The sequence below is a fragment of the Pestalotiopsis fici genome, assembly GCF_000516985.1.
Source record: "Pestalotiopsis fici W106-1 unplaced genomic scaffold PFICI_Scf_3, whole genome shotgun sequence".
Taxonomy (NCBI): Eukaryota; Fungi; Ascomycota; class Sordariomycetes; order Amphisphaeriales; family Sporocadaceae; genus Pestalotiopsis; species Pestalotiopsis fici.
In genome coordinates, this window is record NW_006917093.1 from 874,142 (window position 1) to 895,845 (window position 21,704).

A 21,704-nucleotide genomic window follows, 5' to 3' on the forward strand; every position below is an offset into this window, starting at 1 on the left:
GACTATTTTGATTGTTGTTGAGGTTTTTTTTTTCTTCTGTAGCGATGGTGTTTGGTGTCCGTTTTGACGGACATTGAATGAATGAGCGCGACTTATGAAAAGCGCAAGTAGAGCTGCGAATGACTCGAGTATTGTATATGTGAAAAAGGAAATAACGAATGTGGTGTTTGTGATGAACACGGGTATCAATCTGTGGTTGGGTATTGTCCTTCATGTCTTCTTGGAAGCCGGAACATGTTGAGAAATGAGAAGACAAGAGAAGAAGAGTTCTTTCTCCCCCGGCATAAGTGAGCCTAGAGAGAAGTCTTTTACTTCTCCTCGTCCTGGTCCTCACCATCATCCTCGTGGGACTGGCGGGCCAGGGCCTCCTCGAGCTTCTTCTTGCGCTCCATGTCGCGCTGGCGCTTCTTGGAGTCGGCTGCCTTGCGCCTCTGCTCGCGCTTCTCGCCGACGAGGTAGGGGATGGCCTTGATGACGGAGAAGATGCCCTTGAAACCTTGCCCAAAGTGCGAAAAGGCCTCACGGAAATGCGTCTTGGTCTCATTGTAGCTTTCCCGGGCGCGGGTGGCGTGCTTCTTGGAGCGGTACGCCTTTTCGGCGCGCTGGGCCTTGAGGTACTGCTCCGAGGCCTGGCGGCGGTTCGTGATGAGCAGGTTCTCGGTGCCCGAGGTGCCGGGGCGCTTGAGAGGGAGCGGCTTCTCGTCGTCTGGAGAAGAGGGAGAAGCCGCGGCGCCCTTCTTTTTGCCCTTGGTGTTTTCCTTGACCATGGTGTCTTCGCTGCTGAAGAAAGGCATTAAAGGATTAGATTGATAGTTGACGTGTTGATTTGTAAGTTGATGGTTGTATCAAGTCGGTATACACTGATGGTGTTTGATGGGCGAGAGAGCGAAATCCACATGAAGAGAAAGGGGAGGAGAGAGCAGTTTGAGCATGTTGTGGTTCATGAGAGATGACACTTATATGTATAGAATCATAGAGCTTTCCTTTTTGGGCAACTTGCCGTGTATCTACAGTAAGAGAGGCACAAGGTGATTGGTCACCGCTGTGGCATGAATCCCTACAAGACGGAGCGAAAATGATCAAAAATGGTCAAGACTTCGGCATCTCCACAGCTTTTTTCCTTTTTCCTTTCGCAATATTCATGCACGAAGCCGTTGAGCCCTGACATGATTCTTTTAGTAGGCAGGGATGTGGATGATCTTGTCGAGATATTTCGAGGTGTTTGCTTGACTTTGGTTGGATGTAGTTCGTTTTGCATAAGAAACCAATTAAACACGAGTGGTCAGTGCTGGGCAAGTCGTGACTCTTTTTTTGTAAGGACCCTTGGAAACGCGTTTTTTGGAGAGACTGGACTGGAGAACCCCGAAGAAGAGAGCTGTGGTACCTCAGTACTTGCATTATCAAGGTATGTAGCTACTTCGTACATCAATTATTCCGTACTTGCAGTAGTACAGAAATAAGTAGACATGCAGTGTCATTGCGGCACAGCTGACTTCGATGCATCTTTTCATCCGAGAATTCACCTGAGCTAATGTAAGAAAGAAGGCTCTGGCTTCAGGCCAATCTTCAATGCCATAATTCGACCAGCCTCATGTGAAACCACCACTCTCACAAACATTGAAAAGAGACGAAATAACTACATGGCCATTTGATTGAGAGACCATCTGCCCGGTTGCGGCTGTCTGACAGCCGACCATTTGACGGATACCTGCCTACCTGCCTACCTGCCTGCCTACTGGCTCGCTCGCTCCTTCGCGTCCTCAACAATTGCAAACAGGTCCCGTTTGCCCAAAATTCAACCGAGCAACCAAGCATAAACTATCGCCAGCCATTCCTCATCTGGCCAACCGAAGGGTTTTTTTTCCAATTTGACCCAGCGCAATCCCATACCATACATATGCTTGCTGCCACGATATGCCCTACCTCGCCTACCTGTGATTGATTCACCTAACTTATCTAAGCTCCACCAATCCCTCGACCCCATCCCACACATGTGATATTCTCTCTCTCTTTTATTGCCTACCTACTCGCATTAATTGTGTGATTGGAACGAAACACAGACGCTTTGACACGCCCCTTCTCCAGACTTTTTAGTCATCGCCTCTTGCTTTCCCCAGACTGTTACAACGAAACAAAGCACCACGTATTAACGGCCGTGTCTGTTGTGACGTAGAACGTTCCAGTCACTTCTTCCTATGCGGATCGTGGCGGCTATTTGTGGATTCGAGACGGACCTGTTGTCCCATAGGTAGTGTAGCTGTGGGAGCTCCATTCAAACACTCCGCGCCGTTCGGCACGAGTCGCAGCTCCACCTCCCTTGGTGCTGGCACGCCGACTATTGATCAACCGCCGCCCGTCGGTTGCGAAACACCTCACGTGTCCCTTGCTTTGTTCTTCTTCTTTTCTCTTCCTCCTCTGTCTCTCCTTCTCTCCTCCTCTTCACTCAAGAATTGCCTGTCAATCATTCGACATCAACACACCAATTCTAGATCATGAGCACCGAAGGCCCTAGTGCCGTGGATTCGGGCGAGCTCCGCCACAGGCGCGCCGCCTCCACTACGGATCCTGGATCTGCTTCTCCGCATGGGGAAACGGAGCCAACAGTCGAACATGAAACGGAGCCGAAATCCAGAAAGACGTTTGGCCGGACGCCGGACGGAACAAGTTAGTAGTGATTGCGACCATCTCGCAGAGTGAACTACTGACATTCAAATTCGTGATTAAATAGTCTTCACTGTACCTACCACGCATGATATGGTCTCGCAGCTGCTGGATCCCCGGCAGCCAAAGAACTTGTCAGATGTGCTCGTGCTAGCTATTCTCGCTGCTCACATTGCTCTGTTGTATCTTCTGCCTGCGTCTCTCAAGCGCCCCGTGCTTGCTGCCATCTTTCTGCTGTGGCGGACTGCTTATAATCTTGGCATCGGTCTTCTGCTCCAGGGCCAATCTAAAGAGAACAAACTGGTCAACTGGGCCAAGACATGGAAGCTCTTTGAGCACCCTTCAACAGGCAAAAACCCGAGGCCATGGGCCTACAAGCTTCTCAAGACTGAGCTGGAGGCCAAGATTCCTGAAGACTATGCCTTTGAAAAGGCCCCCCTGGAGTACAACACGTGGCTCGTCTTCCGCAGACTCGTGGATCTCATCCTCATGTGTGATTTTGTGTCGTATTGCTTGTTTGCCATTGCTTGCGGCCATAGACCAGAAGGCGAAACAGCCCTCCTCGCGGCAGGCCGCTGGACCCTCGGTGTGGCCTTGGTAGGATTCAACCTCTGGGTCAAGCTCGATGCTCACCGTGTCGTCAAGGACTATGCCTGGTACTGGGGTGACTTCTTCTATTTGATTGACCAAGAGTTGACCTTTGACGGCGTCTTTGAAATGGCGCCCCACCCCATGTACTCTATCGGTTACGCTGGCTATTATGGCATCTCCATGATGGCGGCTAGCTACGCTGTACTCCTCATCTCTGTCGTGGCACATGCCGCACAATTTGCCTTCTTGGTGCTGGTCGAGAATCCTCATATCGAGAAAACATACAATCCTCCCGCTCCTCGCAAGCGCGCCGATACCGTTACCTCTGCCGACTTGGGCGAGAGTCAAGGTGCTACCGCCTCGGACGCGGCACCATCTACGTCTTCAAAGGGTACACCAGCCCAGATTCACAACCTCCTTGGAGTTGGCAACTTTGACCTTTTCCGGACAAGCGACTATACGGCTTTGCTACTTATCGGCTACATGACTGTCCTGACTCTCGTCACGCCCAGTACGCCTTTTTACCAATTCCTCTTCGTTCTTCACGCTACTCTTTGGCGGCTTTGGTATATGGTGGGTCTAGGTGTCATACTCGACCAGCAATCCAAGAACAAGGCATGGACTAGACACTTTCTCAAGTTTGGCGAAAGTACTGGCGAGGCATGGCGACAGTGGAAGGCCATGTACCACATTTCACAGATAATGGGCTACGCATCCTTTATTGCTGCTTGCTGGAAGGTGTACACCATCCCTGATTCGTGGGACTATGGTTTCGTACTGCTGAAGCACGTGGTGGGCGCAGCCTTGATTACCCTTCAAATCTGGAGCGCAGTCAGCACCTACGAGTCACTGGGCGAATTTGGCTGGTTCTGTGGTGACTTCTTCTTTGACCAAAAGGCCAAGCTGACCTACACCTCGATTTACCGTTTCTTAAACAACCCAGAACGTGTCTTTGGTACAGCTGGACTATGGGGAGCCGCACTGATCACTTGGAGCAGATCCATCTTCATTCTGGCTCTGGCAAGCCATCTTCTCATGCTGGCCTTCTTGCAATATGTTGAGAAGCCGCATATGCAAAAGATCTACGGACGCACCGTACGGAAGGAGGCTGGCCTTGTCAAATTCATCAAGAGCACACTTCCGCCGCCCGTCAAGGAATGGGGCACCAGTGTCAACAAGGTCGTCGATGACACTTCTCACTTTGTGGAAGAATTCCTGGAGACGGCTCGTCCAAAGCTTGCTGCCGGTGTTTCCACAATCGTGCGGGATACCACGGCTCTATTCAACAATGTGCCTGCCCGCCTTACCCTGACCAAGCTGTCTCCGGATTTGGCAGGCTTTGACCCAAAGGATTATTCGATGAGTGTAGTCGGCGAGGCAGCTTCTCTGTCAGCCATCACAGAACGAGCCACTGGCAAGGAAGGCACTAATGCTCGCTTCCCCAGCGATCTCAACACCATGATTCTTGAATACGGCGCACCAATCAAGGTCAAGTGGACGGCACCAGCAAATCATCACAAGAAGGACTGGATTGGTCTGTATATGGTTGCAGACAATCGATCTCGTGAGAACACAGAGGTGCCCTCGCTTGGTCGCTGGGTTGCCGTCACGCCGAACCAGTACGATTCCACAATTGCTGATACACGCATTCTGAGCTCCGATGTACCGGTGAGCAGTAATGATGAGTCGCCAGAGGGTGAACTTGTCCAGGGCGAGGTTGCCTTTGAAGGCGATAAGCTGTGGTGGACAAGAGGTGTCTTTGAATTCCGGTATCATCACGGCGGAAGTCATCACGTCATGTCGATATCGCAGCCCTTTGAGATACAGATTGGTCGCTTTGACGAGGAAGACGTCGAAGTGGACTCCCATGGCATGTACCAAAAGTCTGTCGAGTCTTCCCTTCTACCGCTGGTCCAAAACTGTTTCGACCGGAACCCCGACATTGCCCCAAGTACACCCGAAGAGCCATTTGGCAATCACGTGGAGCGGGACGGGAAATATGCTCGAAGAGTTGTCTACGCTATTCAGCAAATGTTTGGTATCGAGTTTGCTCCCGCTGTTGTGCCAGCAGATGGTAACGTGAGGAACCTTGCTTGGAGAATCTGCAATGCCAAGCAAGTTCTTGTAAGTATTTCTTGTTTGCTGACTATGTTTCGAGTCCCGTGCTAACAGATATCTCAAGGCACCCTACAGCATGTCCCATTCCAAAGGAACAAGTACTCCGGCGGCTGAGAAGGGGAGCTTTTGAAGTTCTTCAAGTCTTGTCAAATACATAAGGGAAGAGATACCGGAAAGGAAAAAAGTAACAAAAAGCGCATCGAAGTTGGAGTTGTCAGTCAGTGTGTAGATATATATTTACCAGCAAAAGTCAAACTGTTGACGCCGACAAGTTTGCTACCCAGTCACTATTGTAGAGCATGTTTGTTGATACCACCCAAAAGAAAAGTCTATACATTGATTCGATATGATGGAGTTCCATAAACCCTGCGGACATTTGTGTTGGATTTCAACTGCAAAGAAACCATGCCGCGAATCAAATCAAGCAATATTGTGCCTCAATATTGTGCGGAGTAGATATGTCGCGAGCCCTATATTGATGTTCTTTATTATACACAACTTCGGCTTATTGGCAGTATGATAATTCGCTTTGACTGTCATATCCCAACGTCAGATTTTCAGAGTAAAAGGTTGGAGAGGGGCAAGAAAGCACCTCCTTTGTAGCCGTGGTAGCGGGCATTGACAACCGAACTATTTACGTATGTTTATAAGAAGACCTGCCACACGAGACTATGCTTTGACATGGCACTTCGGCGCATTTCACCCAATGAATGCCGATCCAAAGCAGATATTCCGTCTTAGTTCCAGACCACCCCTGCTGGGCACTCAACCGGGGGGGAATTGGGGGATCACGCGCACTAGCAGCGCAATCACGAACCAACGAGTCCGCATTTGTAAAAGTATACCCACCAAGCTCGTTCTCGTTCGCTTATACGGCCCTCCGAAGGGATACGATATATACTCTAGACATGCAGCTTCCCCGCAGCAAATGGTGCCCCTACCCAACTACCTAGGTAAGGTAAGAAAGAGGTAGGTAATTAATTCATGGACCAACCGACCACTCGCCACACCCTCCTCCATCCCTCATACAGAGGCTCGCTGATGTGCTCAGCAATGTCCATCTTATGGCCGAACCTTCCTGTGTGAGATTCCGTTCTGGTTGTTCCGTGGACCCGTAGGTGACCTTTTCTTTCAACATAAAGGCTCGAACTGTTCATGCACTCTCTCCTCACTGTCTTTACTAAACAACCCCCCATTTTCTCGGCTGCCTCAAGTATTGATTTGACGACTCTCTTTTTACAACTCTTTCATTCTCATACTCTTCCTAATATATATAGAGAGGGAGACATAGTGCTCGCGTGACGTACCATGGCTCCGTCTGCGACTGTTACCGTCAACGAACCCCAAAAGGATGCCGACGGCACCAAAATCGGCATCGCAAAGGTACACATGCAATTTTTAATGGACTATGCAACAAGTCACCCAGTAACTATCTCATGACATGCAAGAGGCTGACATTCGGGGTCAAATATAGGGAGCCAGGCCCTCGCCGCCTACATTTGATGATCCTTACAAGGAGCGCCAGTACTTGAAGGAGAGACTTGCCTTGGCATTTCGAATCTTTGCCAAGTATGGGTTTGACGATGGGTGCGTGCTCATGATTTTTTACTAGCCGTTTTCTGCGGACGTCGACTGTGTGAGATTTACCATATACTAATGAAATCATCAGTGTCGCTGGTCATATCACCGTTCGGGTGCGTTTTCTCATCTATATTACCTCAGATAACTTCTTTTTCTTTTGGTGTCGGGATGATGAACTGACCAGATTGTTGAATGAAGGATCCCGTAGAGCCAACGACATTCTGGGTCAACCCGTTTGGCGTTGCTTGGCCTATCCTGAGGGCATCCGATCTGATCCGTGTAGACTCGCGTGGAGAAGTCGTTGACGGAGGTGCCGTCCGCCTTCTCAATGTTGCAGGTATGTCAGAGCCCTGTAAAGCTCTCCCTTACAATCCTTGTGCCGAACGAAGATTCACCAATCTGACGCTGTGCAGCGTACATGATTCATCACGCTGTTCACGAGGCGAGGCCCGATATCAAGGCGGTGGCACACTCTCACAGCAAGTTTGGCCGAGCTTTCAGCACATTGGGCAAGAACTTGGACATTACCACCCAGGATTCGTGTGCCTTTTACAATGTAAGTAACTCATCTTCTGACGTTTGAATCGACAAAACAACAAGCATAAACATCGGCCGGGTTCAAGACTATGAGATGGCCATTACTCCGATCGAGTGGCTTACATGAACCGCAGGACATCGCACACTACGATAGCTTTGGTGGCATCGTACTTGGACCCGAGGAGGGCCAGAATATCGCCAAGGCTCTGGATCAAAGAAAGGCAGCTATTCTGGCCAACCACGGTCTGTTGACTTGCGGCACGACCATTGAGAGCTGTGTCCGTTGGTTCATTAGCCTAGAGAGCTGCTGCGAGACTCAGCTGCTCGCCGATGCCGCCGCCGCCGGACTGGGACGTGAGACGGTCAAGATTAGCGACGAGGAGGCTGAATTCACGTACAAGACGGTCGGTCGGGAAATTGGGGGCTGGTTTGCAGCCAAACCTGCTTTTGATCTAATGGAGCATGAGTCGGGTGTGGATTATAAGTTTTGAACAGCTTTCAAAGAATGCAGCAGCATTTGTTGAGACTTTGCCACAATCAACAAGATGGCATTGCTGCAGATTATGGGACATTAACGAAACACTCTGTTCTAGCAAGCAGCAATTATAAATGCTCACCCGTTCCGAAACTGCTGTATTAGAGACCATGTCAAGTCTTTTCGAGAGAATTGTCATTGTGTAGTCACGTTATTATGTAGTACAAAATTCTGATAAATGTCACACAAGCCTGCATTGATGTCAGAATAGGAACAACCTGATTATTCACATCGACCTTTTTTTCTTTTTCTTTTTTCCCCATTAAGCGACCGATCTCGAGTGTTTAGTTCTGAAAGTTTCAACTTCTCCCGAGAATACGTGCGTACAAGCTGATATGACAGATGATTCCAAGACTTACTGGGCCAGGTCGGACCATATCATAGATCCCTTTAGTAGTAGTATAAGTGCAACCCATCTTTTAGTCGATCACGCTAAGCTTGCATTAGCTTCACTGCGGGGCGCTTCGATTTCGAGCTGCAGATTAAGCTACTGTGGTACGCTTTAGAAATTTTGCGACGCTTCTGAAAGAAAAGAAGGAAAAAAAAAAATCCTAAACCATTTTTGCACCATATCCATTCCCGAGACATCAATTCTTGGGTACTACACATATCGTGCAAGATGGGACGCAAGAACTTCCGCGTATGATACATTTATTCTTTCTCTCCTTTGGAGTTTCTCTTTTGTACTGACAATTCTCCAGGGCGGTCGCAAAGGTGGTGGAAACAGTCGAGGAGGACCCCGCGGTGGTTTCTCTGGGGGAGACGACCGCGATCGCAACCCTTCCTGGCGCTCGATCCCAGCCGCCGACAAGAAGCACGAGAAGCTTGAGCGCTATTACAACACCGTCCTGCCACTCGAGGATGACGAGCGAGCCGAGTTCTGGGACGCGCTCAAGAAGGAGCTTCCCAACTCGTTCCGTTTCGCTGGCTCCAAGGGTCACGCGCTTGCCGTCAAGCGATTACTCGAAGAACGATACGCTCCCGAGATTGTCAAGATTGAGAGATTCGATGGCGAGAAGGTCGAGGCTCCTCAGCCCGTCACCTGGTACCCTGACGGATTGGCATACTCCATGAACACGCCAAAGCACATTATTCGCAAGTTCCCGCCTTTCGCCGCTTTCCAAAAGTTCCTCGTGTCTGAGACGAGTGTTGGAAACATTAGCAGACAAGAAGTTGTCAGCATGATCCCACCTCTGCTCATGGACGTGAAGCCTGGCCACACGGTCCTGGATCTTTGCGCCGCTCCCGGAAGCAAATCTGCTCAGTTGGTCGAGATGATCCACAAGGGCGAGGAAGCCAGGATTCGCAAGGTCCTCGAGTCTTTTGGTGAGACGAGAGCAGAGACGGTCGACGATGACGACGCGGCAGATCTCGCCGCGGACCCCAGCGACGATGGAAGAGCCACGGGTCTGCTCATTGCAAACGATGCCGAGTACAAGCGCTGCCACATGCTGGTGCACCAGCTTAAGCGACTCTCCTCGCCCAACATTCTGGTCACCAACCACGATGCTACTCTGTTCCCGTCCATCAAGGTTCACGACCCCGCGAACCCTAAGCAACAATACCTCAAGTTTGACCGAATTCTGGCCGACGTGCCTTGCTCGGGAGATGGCACCATGAGGAAAAACATGAACCTATGGAAAGATTGGCAGCCGGGCAATGCTCTTGGCCTCCACACGACCCAAGTCCGAATCTTGATTCGTGCTCTGCAGATGTTGAAGGTGGGCGGCCGAGTGGTGTACTCGACTTGTAGCATGAACCCCGTTGAAAATGAGGCTGTGGTTCTTTCCGCCATTGAGCGATGCGGTGGCCCTTCAAAGGTGGATATTATCGACTGCAGCGACCGACTTCCCGGCCTGAAGCGCAAGCCCGGCATGTTCCAGTGGAGCATCATGGACAAGACGGGACGGATCTGGAACAACTGGGAAGAAGTTCAACAACACATGTTGACCACGGGCGAGAGCGTTCCTCCTGGAAGACTGACCCACTCCATGTTCCCGAGACCCGACGACAAGGAGTGCTCCAGCCTGCCGCTCGATCGTTGCATGAGAGTCTACGCTCACCAACAGGATACCGGCGGTTTCTTCATTACCGTGTTGGAAAAGAAGGCGGAAGTCAAGGTGAAGCCCGAATCCGGACCAAAGGGCCCTGAAGTTGAGGCATCATCAAATGGCACCGGAAAGGAAGCTGCCGAGGAGGTTGCCGCGAAGCTAGAGGTCGAAGAAGCCAAGGCTGCCGAGGGCGAGCCTACCGACGTGATCCCAGCCAACGGAGTAAAGCGGACGCGGGAGGAAAGCGAGAGCAATGCGGAACAAGACGCAAAGAAGGTCAAGACGGATGACGAGGCCGTCAAGACCGATGAGGTTATGGCTGACGTAGAGCCTGCCACTGAGGCAGAGAGCACACCGGCCGTGACGACGGAAGCGACATCTGCAGTGGCAACACCCAGTGCAGAAACTCCCAAGCCACAGCAACCACAAAAGAAACTACACAGAAACGCCGATGGCACACACGAAGAGCCCTTCAAGTACCTGCCGGTCGATCACGAAGTCATCGCCATGATTAAAGATTTCTACAAGCTTTCTGAGCGCTTTCCCACGGACCGATACATGGTACGAAATGCTACCGGCGAGCCGTCCAAGGCAATCTACTACACTACAGCCCTCCTGCGAGATATTCTGGTGCAGAATGAGGGCCGTGGCATCAAATTTGTGCACGGTGGTGTCAAGATGTTCATGAAGCAAGACTCACCTTCCGCCGAGGTGTGCCGGTGGCGCATCCAGTCCGAGGGCATGCCCATTATCCAAGGCTACGTCGGCCCCGAGCGCGTCATTCGCCTGACCAGCAAGGACACGTTCCACAAGCTGCTCAAGGAAATGTTCCCGCGCTTCTCCGACGACGAGTGGACCAAGCTCGGCGAGATTGGCGAGGCGGCGCGCGACATTGCCATGGGCTGCTGCGTCCTGCGCGTCGAGCCCGACGGCACCGACCCCGACTTTTCCGAACGCATGGCCCTGCCGCTGTGGAAGAGCTTCCTGTCCCTCAACCTCATGCTGCCCAAGGAAGACCGCGCCGCCATGCTGCTGAGGATTTTTAACGACACTTCTCCCGTCGTCAACATGTCGCTCAAGGAGTCGGCCAAGAAGGACGCCGATACAGGTGCCGTCGAGGTAAAGGAGGAGGCACAGGCCGAGGCGGTGGCCGCCGAGACTGCAGAGGAGAGCCCTGCTGTGCTGCCCGCTGCTGCAGAGGAGGAGACAAAAATGGAGGAGGCGCCAGCTGTCGAGGCAGACACCAAGGCAGAGTAGAAACTCACAAGCTTCTGATGACCATGTGATGACCAGTTGCTGTTGTAATATTGGATGCTATTTCCGAGGTATAGACAAATCGAGCCAATATGTCAAATCGTTATCTTCAACGCGCTTCTTTATTACTGTTGTACGTGAAATCACATAGCGGTATACGTGTGGAGAATTGTCGTATTATGAATCGTGATAACAAGTTGATGCACAACGATTACCGACATCGTTCTTCTATTTCGTACAGCCCGCGACTCGAATAGTCTGTAGGCGCTCTAGCATGGTCGTTCCCACCATCCAGTCATCTTTACTCATTCTATTATACAGGTTCGTTCATGACTTTTATACATAAGTTTACATGATTTGCCACATTGTAGCTTGGGATTGTGATGAGGATCAGTCATCCAAGAGTCCCAGAGTCCAGTGAACGATTCGATCGACACCGTGGCCATTAATGGCACTTACGGGTATGGCCGCGCAGTCGACGGTCCAGGCGCCCTCGACACCGCTAGGGTGCGGCTCTTGTCCATCTGTCACGGCGTCCAGGTACTGCTTGAGTCTCTGGTAATTCTCTTGCGTATCAGGGAGATCGCCCTTGGTGGCAATGACGAACCACGGCTTGGCGGCAATGTGCAGGCCGCCCTCGTCCACCTCGGGGAGATCAGGGTAGTCGGCCATCATGAGCTGCTTGCCGCCGCCACCTCCGCCAAAATAACTGTCGTTTCGCGGCGATTGGTTTACTCCGGCATCGCCTGCCCAGTCAATACGATCGCCAGCTTCCCGATCCCGGCGCTCTTCCTCGCGCATACGCGCATAGAGACCCACTTCCCTCCAAAGGGCCTTGAGAGCCGTCACGGCATCAGCTTTGGCGAGATCAACGACAAAGGCTAAGACGCCCGCCCGTTCCACATGCCGCAAAAACTCCATTCCTAGGCCCCTGTCCAGGTGGGCACCCTCAATCAGTCCCGGAATGTCTGCCACGGTGAACCTGGTCCTCGGCGGCGGACCGGGCCCAATGAGGCCCGGCTGGTTAATGACCACGTTGCCATAGCGTGCGTCATTGATGACAGCATGCGAGCCCTTGGCCCGGGGCCGAGGCAAATCGTACTGACGCCGGCCCTTGTTGCTGTCGAGCACCACGGTGCCGATATTGGGCTGCAGGGTGGTAAAGGCCCAGTTACCCACTCGCGCCCGAGAGTTGGTGAGAGCACGTAGAAGGGTCGATTTGCCTGCGTTGGGAAGTCCTACGAAGCCGACATCTGCCAACAGCTTGAGCTCCAGTTCGATCTGCATCGACACGGCCCTTTCGCCCTTGGTAGCGAAAAGCGGCCGCGGGCGTTCTTTTGACACAAAGTGCGGATTCCCCAGCCCACCTACTCCACCAGCGGCAAGGAGAATCGGACGAGGCGTCGCGGTCGAAAGGTCGAGATGGATGGGGCCGGGCGGCTGGTGGTAGAGCCTCTCTCTTCTGGGGAGGCGAGGGAGCTCCAAGCTCCGCCGTTCTGAAGTCGATATTCCCGGGTACAGCATGAACTTGTCCAGATTGGGGTGGTCAGGCGGCTCCAACTGTGCCGTGGCCAGCTCCGGGTCTTCGCCGTCAGCCTCCGCGGCCAGCTGGGCCTCGCGGAATTTGCGCTCAAACGCTCGCTCCTGCTCTCGCGCAGCTCTCCAGGCAATACTCTCCTCGACCACGGGATCAATCCTGCTGATTTCCCGCACGACCGTCCCGACGGGGACCTGTATCACGTAGTCATCTCCCCTCTGTCCTGCTCTGCTGCTGCCCTGGCCAGTCTTTCCCCGCGAGGCGCGAACGATGCGCCGGCGCACCACCTTGTGCAAAGACGTCTCGCTGTGGACGGCTTGGATGTACACATTGCCTCCATGACCGCCGTCGCCACCGTTGGCGGGACCGTTGTCTAGGAAGGCTTCGCGAAGGAAAGAGATGCAGCCATGGCCACCTCCACCGGCCTGGATGGTGAGCTTGGCCTTGTCGGCAAAGGACGAGAGCGCATAGTCGTCGGGAGCGGGATTGAGACGCGAGTGCGGCAGATCCGCGCTGGATCCCGACGGCGAAGTGGCCTCGCTAAGATCGTCTGCGTCTGAGGGCGAGGGCGAGGTCGGAGAATGGGAGTGAATGGTGGTGTAACCGAGGCGCGATAGTCGGGTAGTCGTGGACTGGCGAAAGAGGCTCGGATACAGGAAGGGGAGGAATAGGCCTGAGCCTGAAGTGCACCGAGGAGGCATGTTCTGGGAATGCAGCCTCAGCTAAAGTATATTTGCATTGAGCTGCTGAGACTGCTGACAATCAGTTTAAAATACAATGGAATTGCCAACAAAAAGTCACCCGCAGCAGTACAGTAGCTAGGTTAGAGGTGAGCTTTGTCTGCTTGTCTGTATGAAGCTCTGGAGCTTTCTTTGGTATTGCGACTAGAAACTTTGCCGATAAGATAAGAGGGCCCCGGGAGCGCGGACGGAGACGGAGGCGGCGTCAAACTAAAATGGGTTGGCCTAGACTAAAGACCCTAGACCCGCAAGCTGCATAACACGCCACTGCTTGGTTTATCGCTGGCGAGGAGAGAGATCTTGAACACACTTGACATCCTGCTATACAGCAGTACATGTTGGATATCGAGACTCATTTTGTTATAGAGGAGTTGCAAGGCGGTTTTGGGAGTGACGAAGTCTTGATGATATGAATGCGAGCAATCTTGAAATCTGGAAATCTGGCTGGAATAGCTGAGCTAGCTCCACATTCTGGCCGGCGATCTTTGCGGGAGGAGTCCCCGTTCATCGGCCCCTCTTTCCCAGCCACGCATCCGGCACAGAACATTCATGGCGAGCAACAGAGTCGTCGACAACGACACGAACCCAAGCCTGCAAACGTGTATGTGAAGTTCGATATGCCGCTGAATTTATATAAAAGTACCTGAACGTGTAAATGGATACTGTTTGTGCTCGGCTTTACAAGGTCATTATAGGTTTGTTTCCCACAGAGCGAGGCTGCCGGTCCTTCTAGCTCCCGGCCCTTGCTTGCCCTATCTGAGGTGCAGGAAAGGCCGTTCTGGGCGGCCGTCTGTCGTCTCAAGGAAGCGGTGAGTGGACAGTGGATGGGGGGGTGTGAGCGCTTGGATCGACAAAAGCCAGCCGCAACATCGATCTGTTACAGACGACACCAAAGACTGGCCATGGACACACTGGTTACATACAATAATCATATGTTTTACAGAGCACTACATTGGTCTCGGATGCTGCATGCAAGTGGACTGCTGCCAATTTCCCCCTCTTGAAATTATTAGTCGCCCGAGGCAGACAACGCAGCACACACACATACACACACCATAACATTGGAGGTGATCACCAAGATGGTGGTAACTTACTAAGTACCTACAATCTACTGGTCCAACCCTGGAGCGATTTTTCTTCACCTCTCTTGTCATCCTGTCTATGCAAGCATTGGTAATTGTTTTGCATCAGATTCAAGGCGACTGGGTAAGCAACCACAGCGCGTCTTGCATTTCTTTCTTTCTTTCTTCTTCACTCGCCCGCTCGGTCTCGGCTGGGTTTCGTGGGGCAAACAGTCGGGATCTAGGTATTAATCAAAGAGCGGGTCTTTGCCGCCTTCATTCGATTGGACTGCCCAAAACGCAGACTGCATACATAGTTTGTCTCCAGACGCTCGTTCATTCGAGCCACGACACGATTTTCTTCTCGGCTTTGTGGCCAAACGTGGAAAACCCGCAGCTCATGTCTTCAATTGCTCCATCCGTCTGCTGCTCGCCAACAACACGCCAACAATTGTCGTCAGTCGTCTCGTCACGTCGTCTTCATTTCGGTCGGGCTGCACTGCACCACTGCACTGGGCTGCTGGGCACAAGCACCTAAACATTACATTTCCACCTGAACGCCTTTCCCACCTTGGGGATTTCCTCGTCATTGCTTACAGTAGGACGAGATACTCAATTGGCTTTCGTGGAACTCGATGCTGCGTGAGTCTGCACAAGCCTTGCTTGCTTTGCACTATCCAGCTTCCCAACCGCCGTCTCCGGCCACGAGACGCCGATCCACACCCTGCACACTAACCTCCATCTTTGCCCCAGGCCCTCGATTGTTCGATTGCTCGACTCTCGCTCGCCTCCAGTAACCACTCCCCAAACATCTAACCCATCCATCCATTCATTCATTCATCCCCACACTTTTCCTACCTACGGGGGACCAGAGTGAACCATAGATTGACAGTACGACGTGATACCCATTGCTATCGAGCCATTGGTCGCCCGTCTTTGCCCTCATTTGTTGCTTCATCAACTACGCGGCACTCAACACAGCGGTCTTTCTTGCTTGTTCTAGTGCTCTCTGCCACTGGTTGTTGCATGAAGGTCTTGGAGAAGGAGAAGAAGTAGAAGCGAACCACTACTACTCGTGTCTCGTCCTCCTCGTCCAATTCCTTTCCTGGAAACACACCGTTTGCTGCAATTCTTCTTGATTGCTGCTGCTACTGGTGCTGCCCTTGACCCTGCTAAGCTGTCTTTCTGGCTTGGGTTTTTGGGTTTGCCATTTGACCTTCATCACTCTCTTTTTTTAAGTCAGGTCAGTCTCCCGTGACACCTCTTCTGTTCCTCTCTCTTCCCTCCCTCCGCTTCGTATTATGAGACCCTTTTGGGTCAAATTGAGAACCCGCTTTTGTACAATAGTTACCTGTACACATAGTCGATGACCTCTCATGTCATCTCATATCCCTCACAAAGCCCTGCCTGTCACCGCCCCCGGCACACCGTTGCTAAGATGCATCCCAGGGATTTCAAGTCTCGCAAAACCATCATAAGGATGGATCCAGACTGTGCCATCTGTCGTGCCCCAGCACATCAGCGATGTGATTGTGAGGCGAAAGGCCTCGAGATGGCTGTTCGTCAGGCCGAGCAACGGATGATGCAGACTATATATAGTGATATACGGTAGGGTTCATCTACTCTCCCCCCCTCCTCAAGATATGTCCAAAAGACATGTGTCGGCTCCAGGGATTTTGGCTTATTGTCTTCTACTCCAGCACCTGGGTACGCACACATGCCCAAGATTACATTTTGGAATACTTTAGGCTCCTCACAGACCGCCGGAAGGCTACGCATGAACAAATGGAGAGCCATATCCAGCAACGCGCATGGTATCATTACAACGCTCCTCCGGATCCCCGAGAGCTTGCTCAAAACAAGGCAGCCCTAAAACGTGGTATTGACGAGGACTGGCAGGCCAGTGTCCAGCGTTACCCTGAAGTCTTGGAATACTTTTACAGCCTGGTCGATCTCTCTTTACCTGCCGATGATGATACTGCCGTCAAAGACCCGCCTCTGAGTGCCCTTCAGGGAAGTCGCGCCAACCGGAGGAGTATCGGCACCCTACCAGCCGGCGGGAGCGTCTTTGGGGGCGACCGACCTTCGCCCATGATGCGAGGAGGCACCCCGCCGATCATGGCGGCAAGAGATGGCCGCACAACTGCACCGCCAATGGCTAGTGCTTTTGGAGTGCCTCCCCCTATTGGCAGGAGAATGCGAGGACATCCGGGGAGTATGTACGGGCCCCCTGGATTTTGACTTGGGACGCAGTGGGAAATTCCATCCTCAGCTTCTGGCTTGGAGTCTGTCGATGAGGACTACCGCAGCGTCAATTTCTTGTTGCCGCTGAGCCCTGATACCTCAGATTCCGACTCCGACCTGAACTATGCTGATGGATACCCCGATGATTTATTCAACGAGGGCATCATCCATCAGCCGTGGTCGTACTATGGCTACTATTGATCGGGGCCACGACTTTCTTACGATCACTGTTGCCAGAATATTTTGTGCTTTTTATCATCTCCTCTCCATCCTTGACGATCCGAAACGATAGCATATCAGGACCACAGGACGACTTTTCACGACCCTGAATGACGACATACGGGACGGATCTAATCGCTATTGGCATTCTGGGTTTTTCTTTCTGCTTCTAATTTTCCATGATTCTCATTTTCATTACGAGATCACGCGCAACGACATGAAAGTTTGGCATGGCCATATTCGGTTGAGACACCGTTTGATTCTTTTGCGGGGTTCATCCTCATCGTGGCGTCAATGGCACCTTGGAAAAATAGGGGCAACATTGTCCGAATGGGAGGACCCCTTTTGCTCTTTTGAATTATCTTTTTCTCGGGATCTTGTTGGGCTTTTCTCTTTGCTCGCCTACTACATACAGCCCTATTGTGGAGAGCGTACATGGTCTTTTACATCATTTTCAACGGAGTTTCGGCTTTTCAACCACCATGTGTGGGCAGACGAAAGAGCCTCATGAGACTTATATTGGGAAAACTTGGATCTGTCTGCAGTCGGCACGTCTGTGATGTGCCGTCCACGGCATGCGGCTGGTATAAAACATGAGAGAGACATGGGCCAGAATATTCCAAGCATCATAGACGACGTGGTTTTTGTTGTTATACGAATAATGCAAAAGAAACATTTCAAATCAAGTAAAATTCCACATATTCACATGAGATGGGAAAATAATGCGTGATTTGCAGAAAACACAGAATTCAGTCATCAATATGATTGGCTAAATAACCATAACAATATGAAGTGCTTTTGATGTATTCCTTTCCTTATTTTTTATTTTCTTGTGACGAGGTTGTGCCGCAAATAAGCAAAAGCTGCGCTTAATGAGTTGACGTTGCTCCTCTATATGTAGTGCCGTATTAGACTGTACAATAATAATTGCACATGGTTGGCAAGGGAGAAGTTTTTAGAAGCAAGGGAGAAGTTTTTAGAAGCAGGAGAGGCGGATGACAGGAACCCAGTAATTGGCATTGGTGTCAATTAATGGTTGCGGCAAGGTCAGAAACGTCTGCCGACAGATGTAGAGGGGGGAAGTCAACAGGTGCGTTAATGTCGTCTGATATCGTGAGAGAGGGGCACGCATTTGCGTCTCTTTCGGGGGCATCCGAAGGAGCACCCTCAGACAAGTCGCAAGAGCTTTCTTCCTGCTTGTCCGAAGAAGTGTTCAAAGGTGCACCTCCTCCAGATGAGTCAGAAGAGCTCTACTCCTTCTTCTCCTCCAGAGAAGCGTCCTTGAGGTCGGCAGTAGCCTCCTCGACCTTCTTGTCGCCACCATTGACGCCCTTGGCCTCGGCTTCCTCCTCGGCCTCGAGACGCTCAATCTCCTTCTTGGCCTTGTCGACATTCTGCGGCATCATTAGCATGTGTCAAAAAAGGGGCATGGTGAAAAGCAACTTACGCGTTGCGTCTGGGCGGCCTGGTCCTCCTTCCAGTGAGCAAGCTTCTTCTTGATCTCCTCAATGGCAGCAGGGACATCCTCAGATTTCATGGGGGGCGAGACACCAATGGCAGAGCAGTCCTCCATGACCGACGGGGGGCAGTTGAAGCCGCCAGCCTTGGGCTCGGCGGGAGCGGACTTCTTGCCCTTCTTGCCCTTCGACTTGGGGGCAATAAAGTCATCATCCTCCTTCTTGACGACCTTCATACCCTTGAAGCCAGAATCGTCGACCTTGCGGGCAGCCTCAGCACCCAGACCCTTGTTAGCGAGCAGAGGCGTCTTCTCGGCGGTGAAGGTCGAGGGGTCAAAGAAGTGAAGCAAGCTGTTGGCCCGGCGGATCTCCTCGAGGTAGGCGGGGTCGCTGGCCTCCTGGAGCAGCTTCTGGGCACGCTCCTTCTTCTTCTCCTTCTCGTACTTCTCACGTTCAGCCTCTCGTCGCTCCCGGGCGCGGGCACGTGCCTCGGCCTCGAAGGCCTTGTTGGCACGAACGGCAGCAAAGTGCTCGTCCTTGATCTTCTTGATGTTACCCCAGGACTCTTGTTGCTCGGCCTGCAGCTTGGTACGCTGGTCACGAAGCGAGTTGAGGTTCTTGTAAACGTCATCCTGCTCAGCCTTGATCTTATCGAGCTCGGACTGGAGAGAGTTGTAACGCTCGCTGAGAGCCTTTTGCTCGGGGTCGTCCATGCTGTCCTTCGTCTCCTTGATCTTGGCCTTGAGGTCATCAATGCTCTTCTGGGAGTTGTCGAAACCGGCAAAGTTCTTGCGCTGCTTCTTGAGGTTGGAGATCTCAGTGAGAGCCTTCTTCTCATCAACAAGCTTCATCATGCCGGTGTTAACCTGCTGGTCAAGGCGGGCGATCTCACGGTCGAGATCCTCAACGCTCTTAAAGTTGACCTTGCCGCGGGCAGTCTTCTGCTCAGCAATGCGGGACTTGAGCTGCTCGTCGAGGCGCTTCAGCTGGTCGAGCTTGGAGTTGCGGGCGTTCTTTCCGGCACCCTGCTTGTTTCGGATCTCGTTGACCTCGGCAATCAGCTCTGCTCTGCGCTTCTGGGCGGGGCTCTGCTCGTCCTTGTTCTTGCTGGGTTGTGCGAGGTCGAGCTTGGCCTTGATGTCCTTGAGCTGGGCCATCTTGTCGGCGTGCTCCTTCTCGGCCTTGGCCAATTGCTTCTTGTAAGCATCCTCGTCGGGCTTGGCGGGCCTCGTCTTGTCGGCGGCCGCAGGAGCGGCGGGGGTAGCAGCAACTTCAGCCATTTTGAAGAAGTCTTGTGAAAGAAGAATACGGCAATGGGAGAAGATGTGAGCTTTTAGGTGGGTGAGGGTAGAAAGGAGAATGCGGTGATCAATCCAATGATACCGACAGAACAACCTCTCGTCTATATATATAATAAGGACGGTTTACGAGGCCGCAGAAGCCAGGGATGAGAGAAGGGGGGAAAGAAGAAAAGCAGGCGGCTTCTGTGAAGTTCAAAGGGGAGGAGGAGAAGGAAGGAAGTCGGAAGTCACGACACGATCGACGAAGCGAATTGATTTAGTTTATTGAAACCGTGGGACTGGCCAGATCTTTTTTCGCCAGTCGGCCGACGTTGGGGGACCAGGACCAGGGGAGGGACCCCTAAAGGAATGGAAAAGAAGGCCGAGTACAGGTTCGTTACAGGGGTCTAGAGGGCCATTGTCAAAAAGCCTGGGACCAATTGCAAGCTGGGGATGCACTATTGGTAGGTACTGTCTCGCTGTCTGCATGTGTCGCGGCCACTGCTGCTTCCACTGTAGGTACAATGCGTTCTTTTTTAGTCTTTTCTTCTTGGTTGGCGTGCACGGATTCCCGACAAGTGGCTAGGCAAACACACCCCCAATCAAATCGGTCAAACTTTTTGTCTCTTTCTCCGTGCTTGCCAAGCTTGGTGTAGCGCAGCTTAGCTTTGTGGAAGGAGGGACAACTTTTTTTCAGTCAGGTCTCCATCCGAGCCCGTTCGTCACAAAATCTCCACGGCCAAGGCCTCATTCAAAGTTGCTTGCACATTCCTTTTGCGACAACAAAGACGACAGACGACCAGCACAACAAATCGCACGCTCATCACACAAAGCATTCGGATCGGGTCCGATAGTCCACAACCAACAAGTTTGCATCGGCAAGACAGGACACCAAACTACACCAAAAATGGAAGACGACAATGGACAGCGTGAAGCTCAGGACAGACTCGCCGCGAGAACCTGGCGCGCTTGGAGAACCGTGAAGCAGATGGTGGCCGATAGGGTCAGTTCCCGCGACACGTCTTGATCAACTATCCCGAAGCAGATACTGACGCGCGACTAGGGCTACGAGCTGGCCGAGCACGAAGTCAACATTTCTTTCGACGACTTCAAGGGCCAATTCACTGATTCAGAAGGCTCTGTCAGGTGAGGCGACACCCAGCAACAGCACACTTCCTAGCCACCGGCTGATTGACTGACTGAATGACTGACTGACTCCCCCCAGACGCACCAACATGAGTTTCCACGCGCGACCCGGCGAGGAGCTGATCCGACGCATCTCGGATCCCTCAAAGATCGGCACCGTCTACGTTGAATTCCTTGACGAGAGCAGCTTCGGAACGGAACAGATGCGAAAGTTTGGCAAGTTCTGCAGTGAAAACCACCACAGAGTTGGCATCATTGTGTCCCACGTCGCTGTCTCATCGGCAGCCAAGAAGGAGGTAGCAAAGTGGAAGGAATGGACCGACATTGAGTGGTTCTTGGAGGACGACCTTCTCATCAACATTACTCACCACGACTTGGTACCGCGCCATATTGTTCTTTCCAGGGAGGAGAAGTTGGCCCTGCTCAAGCGCTACCGCCTCAAGGAGACTCAGCTGCCCCGTATCCTCATGAGGGATCCGGTAGCCAAGTATTATGGAATGACGAGGGGTCAAGTTGTCAAGATTGTCCGAAAGAGTGAGACGGCCGGCCGTTACGCCAGTTACAGATTGTGTGTCTAAGACGGCACCCACAAATGGCCTTGTGTATACCAGAGAAGAGGCGAATTCGTTTCAACATGGCGTCTTTGTGCATTGGCAATCGGTTTGGGCGGCGTTTACTGGATTCGGAAGATT

At 52.2% G+C, this 21,704-nt stretch overlaps 8 protein-coding genes across 8 annotated transcripts; 5 read left to right on the forward strand and 3 right to left on the reverse strand.

Moving 5' to 3' along the window:
* Positions 1-308: 308 nt before the first annotated feature.
* Positions 309-767, reverse strand: PFICI_04467 (uncharacterized protein; the record flags this gene model as incomplete). Its single annotated transcript, XM_007833048.1, has 1 exon — positions 309-767. The coding sequence occupies one exon, from the start codon at positions 765-767 to the stop codon at positions 309-311; it is 459 nt and encodes a 152-aa protein (XP_007831239.1).
* Positions 768-2,492: 1,725 nt separating this feature from the next.
* Positions 2,493-5,500, forward strand: PFICI_04468 (Phosphatidylethanolamine N-methyltransferase; the record flags this gene model as incomplete). Its single annotated transcript, XM_007833049.1, has 3 exons — positions 2,493-2,664; positions 2,729-5,376; positions 5,435-5,500. 3 exons carry the CDS (start codon positions 2,493-2,495, stop codon positions 5,498-5,500), a joined length of 2,886 nt encoding a protein of 961 aa, XP_007831240.1.
* A 1,178-nt stretch (positions 5,501-6,678) lies between these two features.
* Positions 6,679-7,979, forward strand: PFICI_04469 (uncharacterized protein; the record flags this gene model as incomplete). Its single annotated transcript, XM_007833050.1, has 6 exons — positions 6,679-6,753; positions 6,845-6,957; positions 7,040-7,064; positions 7,150-7,288; positions 7,365-7,507; positions 7,623-7,979. The coding sequence occupies 6 exons, from the start codon at positions 6,679-6,681 to the stop codon at positions 7,977-7,979; spliced, it is 852 nt and encodes a 283-aa protein (XP_007831241.1).
* A 663-nt stretch (positions 7,980-8,642) lies between these two features.
* PFICI_04470 (uncharacterized protein) lies at positions 8,643-11,331 on the forward strand (the record flags this gene model as incomplete). The annotated part of the gene is made up of 2 exons (XM_007833051.1): positions 8,643-8,663; positions 8,725-11,331. The coding sequence occupies 2 exons, from the start codon at positions 8,643-8,645 to the stop codon at positions 11,329-11,331; spliced, it is 2,628 nt and encodes an 875-aa protein (XP_007831242.1).
* A 387-nt stretch (positions 11,332-11,718) lies between these two features.
* On the reverse strand, positions 11,719-13,566 carry PFICI_04471 (uncharacterized protein; the record flags this gene model as incomplete). The annotated part of the gene is made up of 1 exon (XM_007833052.1): positions 11,719-13,566. One exon carries the CDS (start codon positions 13,564-13,566, stop codon positions 11,719-11,721), a length of 1,848 nt encoding a protein of 615 aa, XP_007831243.1.
* A 2,756-nt stretch (positions 13,567-16,322) lies between these two features.
* On the forward strand, positions 16,323-17,111 carry PFICI_04472 (uncharacterized protein; the record flags this gene model as incomplete). Its single annotated transcript, XM_007833053.1, has 2 exons — positions 16,323-16,881; positions 16,939-17,111. The coding sequence occupies 2 exons, from the start codon at positions 16,323-16,325 to the stop codon at positions 17,109-17,111; spliced, it is 732 nt and encodes a 243-aa protein (XP_007831244.1).
* A 1,268-nt stretch (positions 17,112-18,379) lies between these two features.
* PFICI_04473 (uncharacterized protein) lies at positions 18,380-19,866 on the reverse strand (the record flags this gene model as incomplete). Its single annotated transcript, XM_007833054.1, has 2 exons — positions 18,380-18,523; positions 18,577-19,866. The coding sequence occupies 2 exons, from the start codon at positions 19,864-19,866 to the stop codon at positions 18,380-18,382; spliced, it is 1,434 nt and encodes a 477-aa protein (XP_007831245.1).
* Positions 19,867-20,773: 907 nt separating this feature from the next.
* PFICI_04474 (uncharacterized protein) lies at positions 20,774-21,590 on the forward strand (the record flags this gene model as incomplete). Its single annotated transcript, XM_007833055.1, has 3 exons — positions 20,774-20,869; positions 20,930-21,012; positions 21,092-21,590. 3 exons carry the CDS (start codon positions 20,774-20,776, stop codon positions 21,588-21,590), a joined length of 678 nt encoding a protein of 225 aa, XP_007831246.1.
* Between the last annotated feature and the right edge of the window lie 114 nt (positions 21,591-21,704).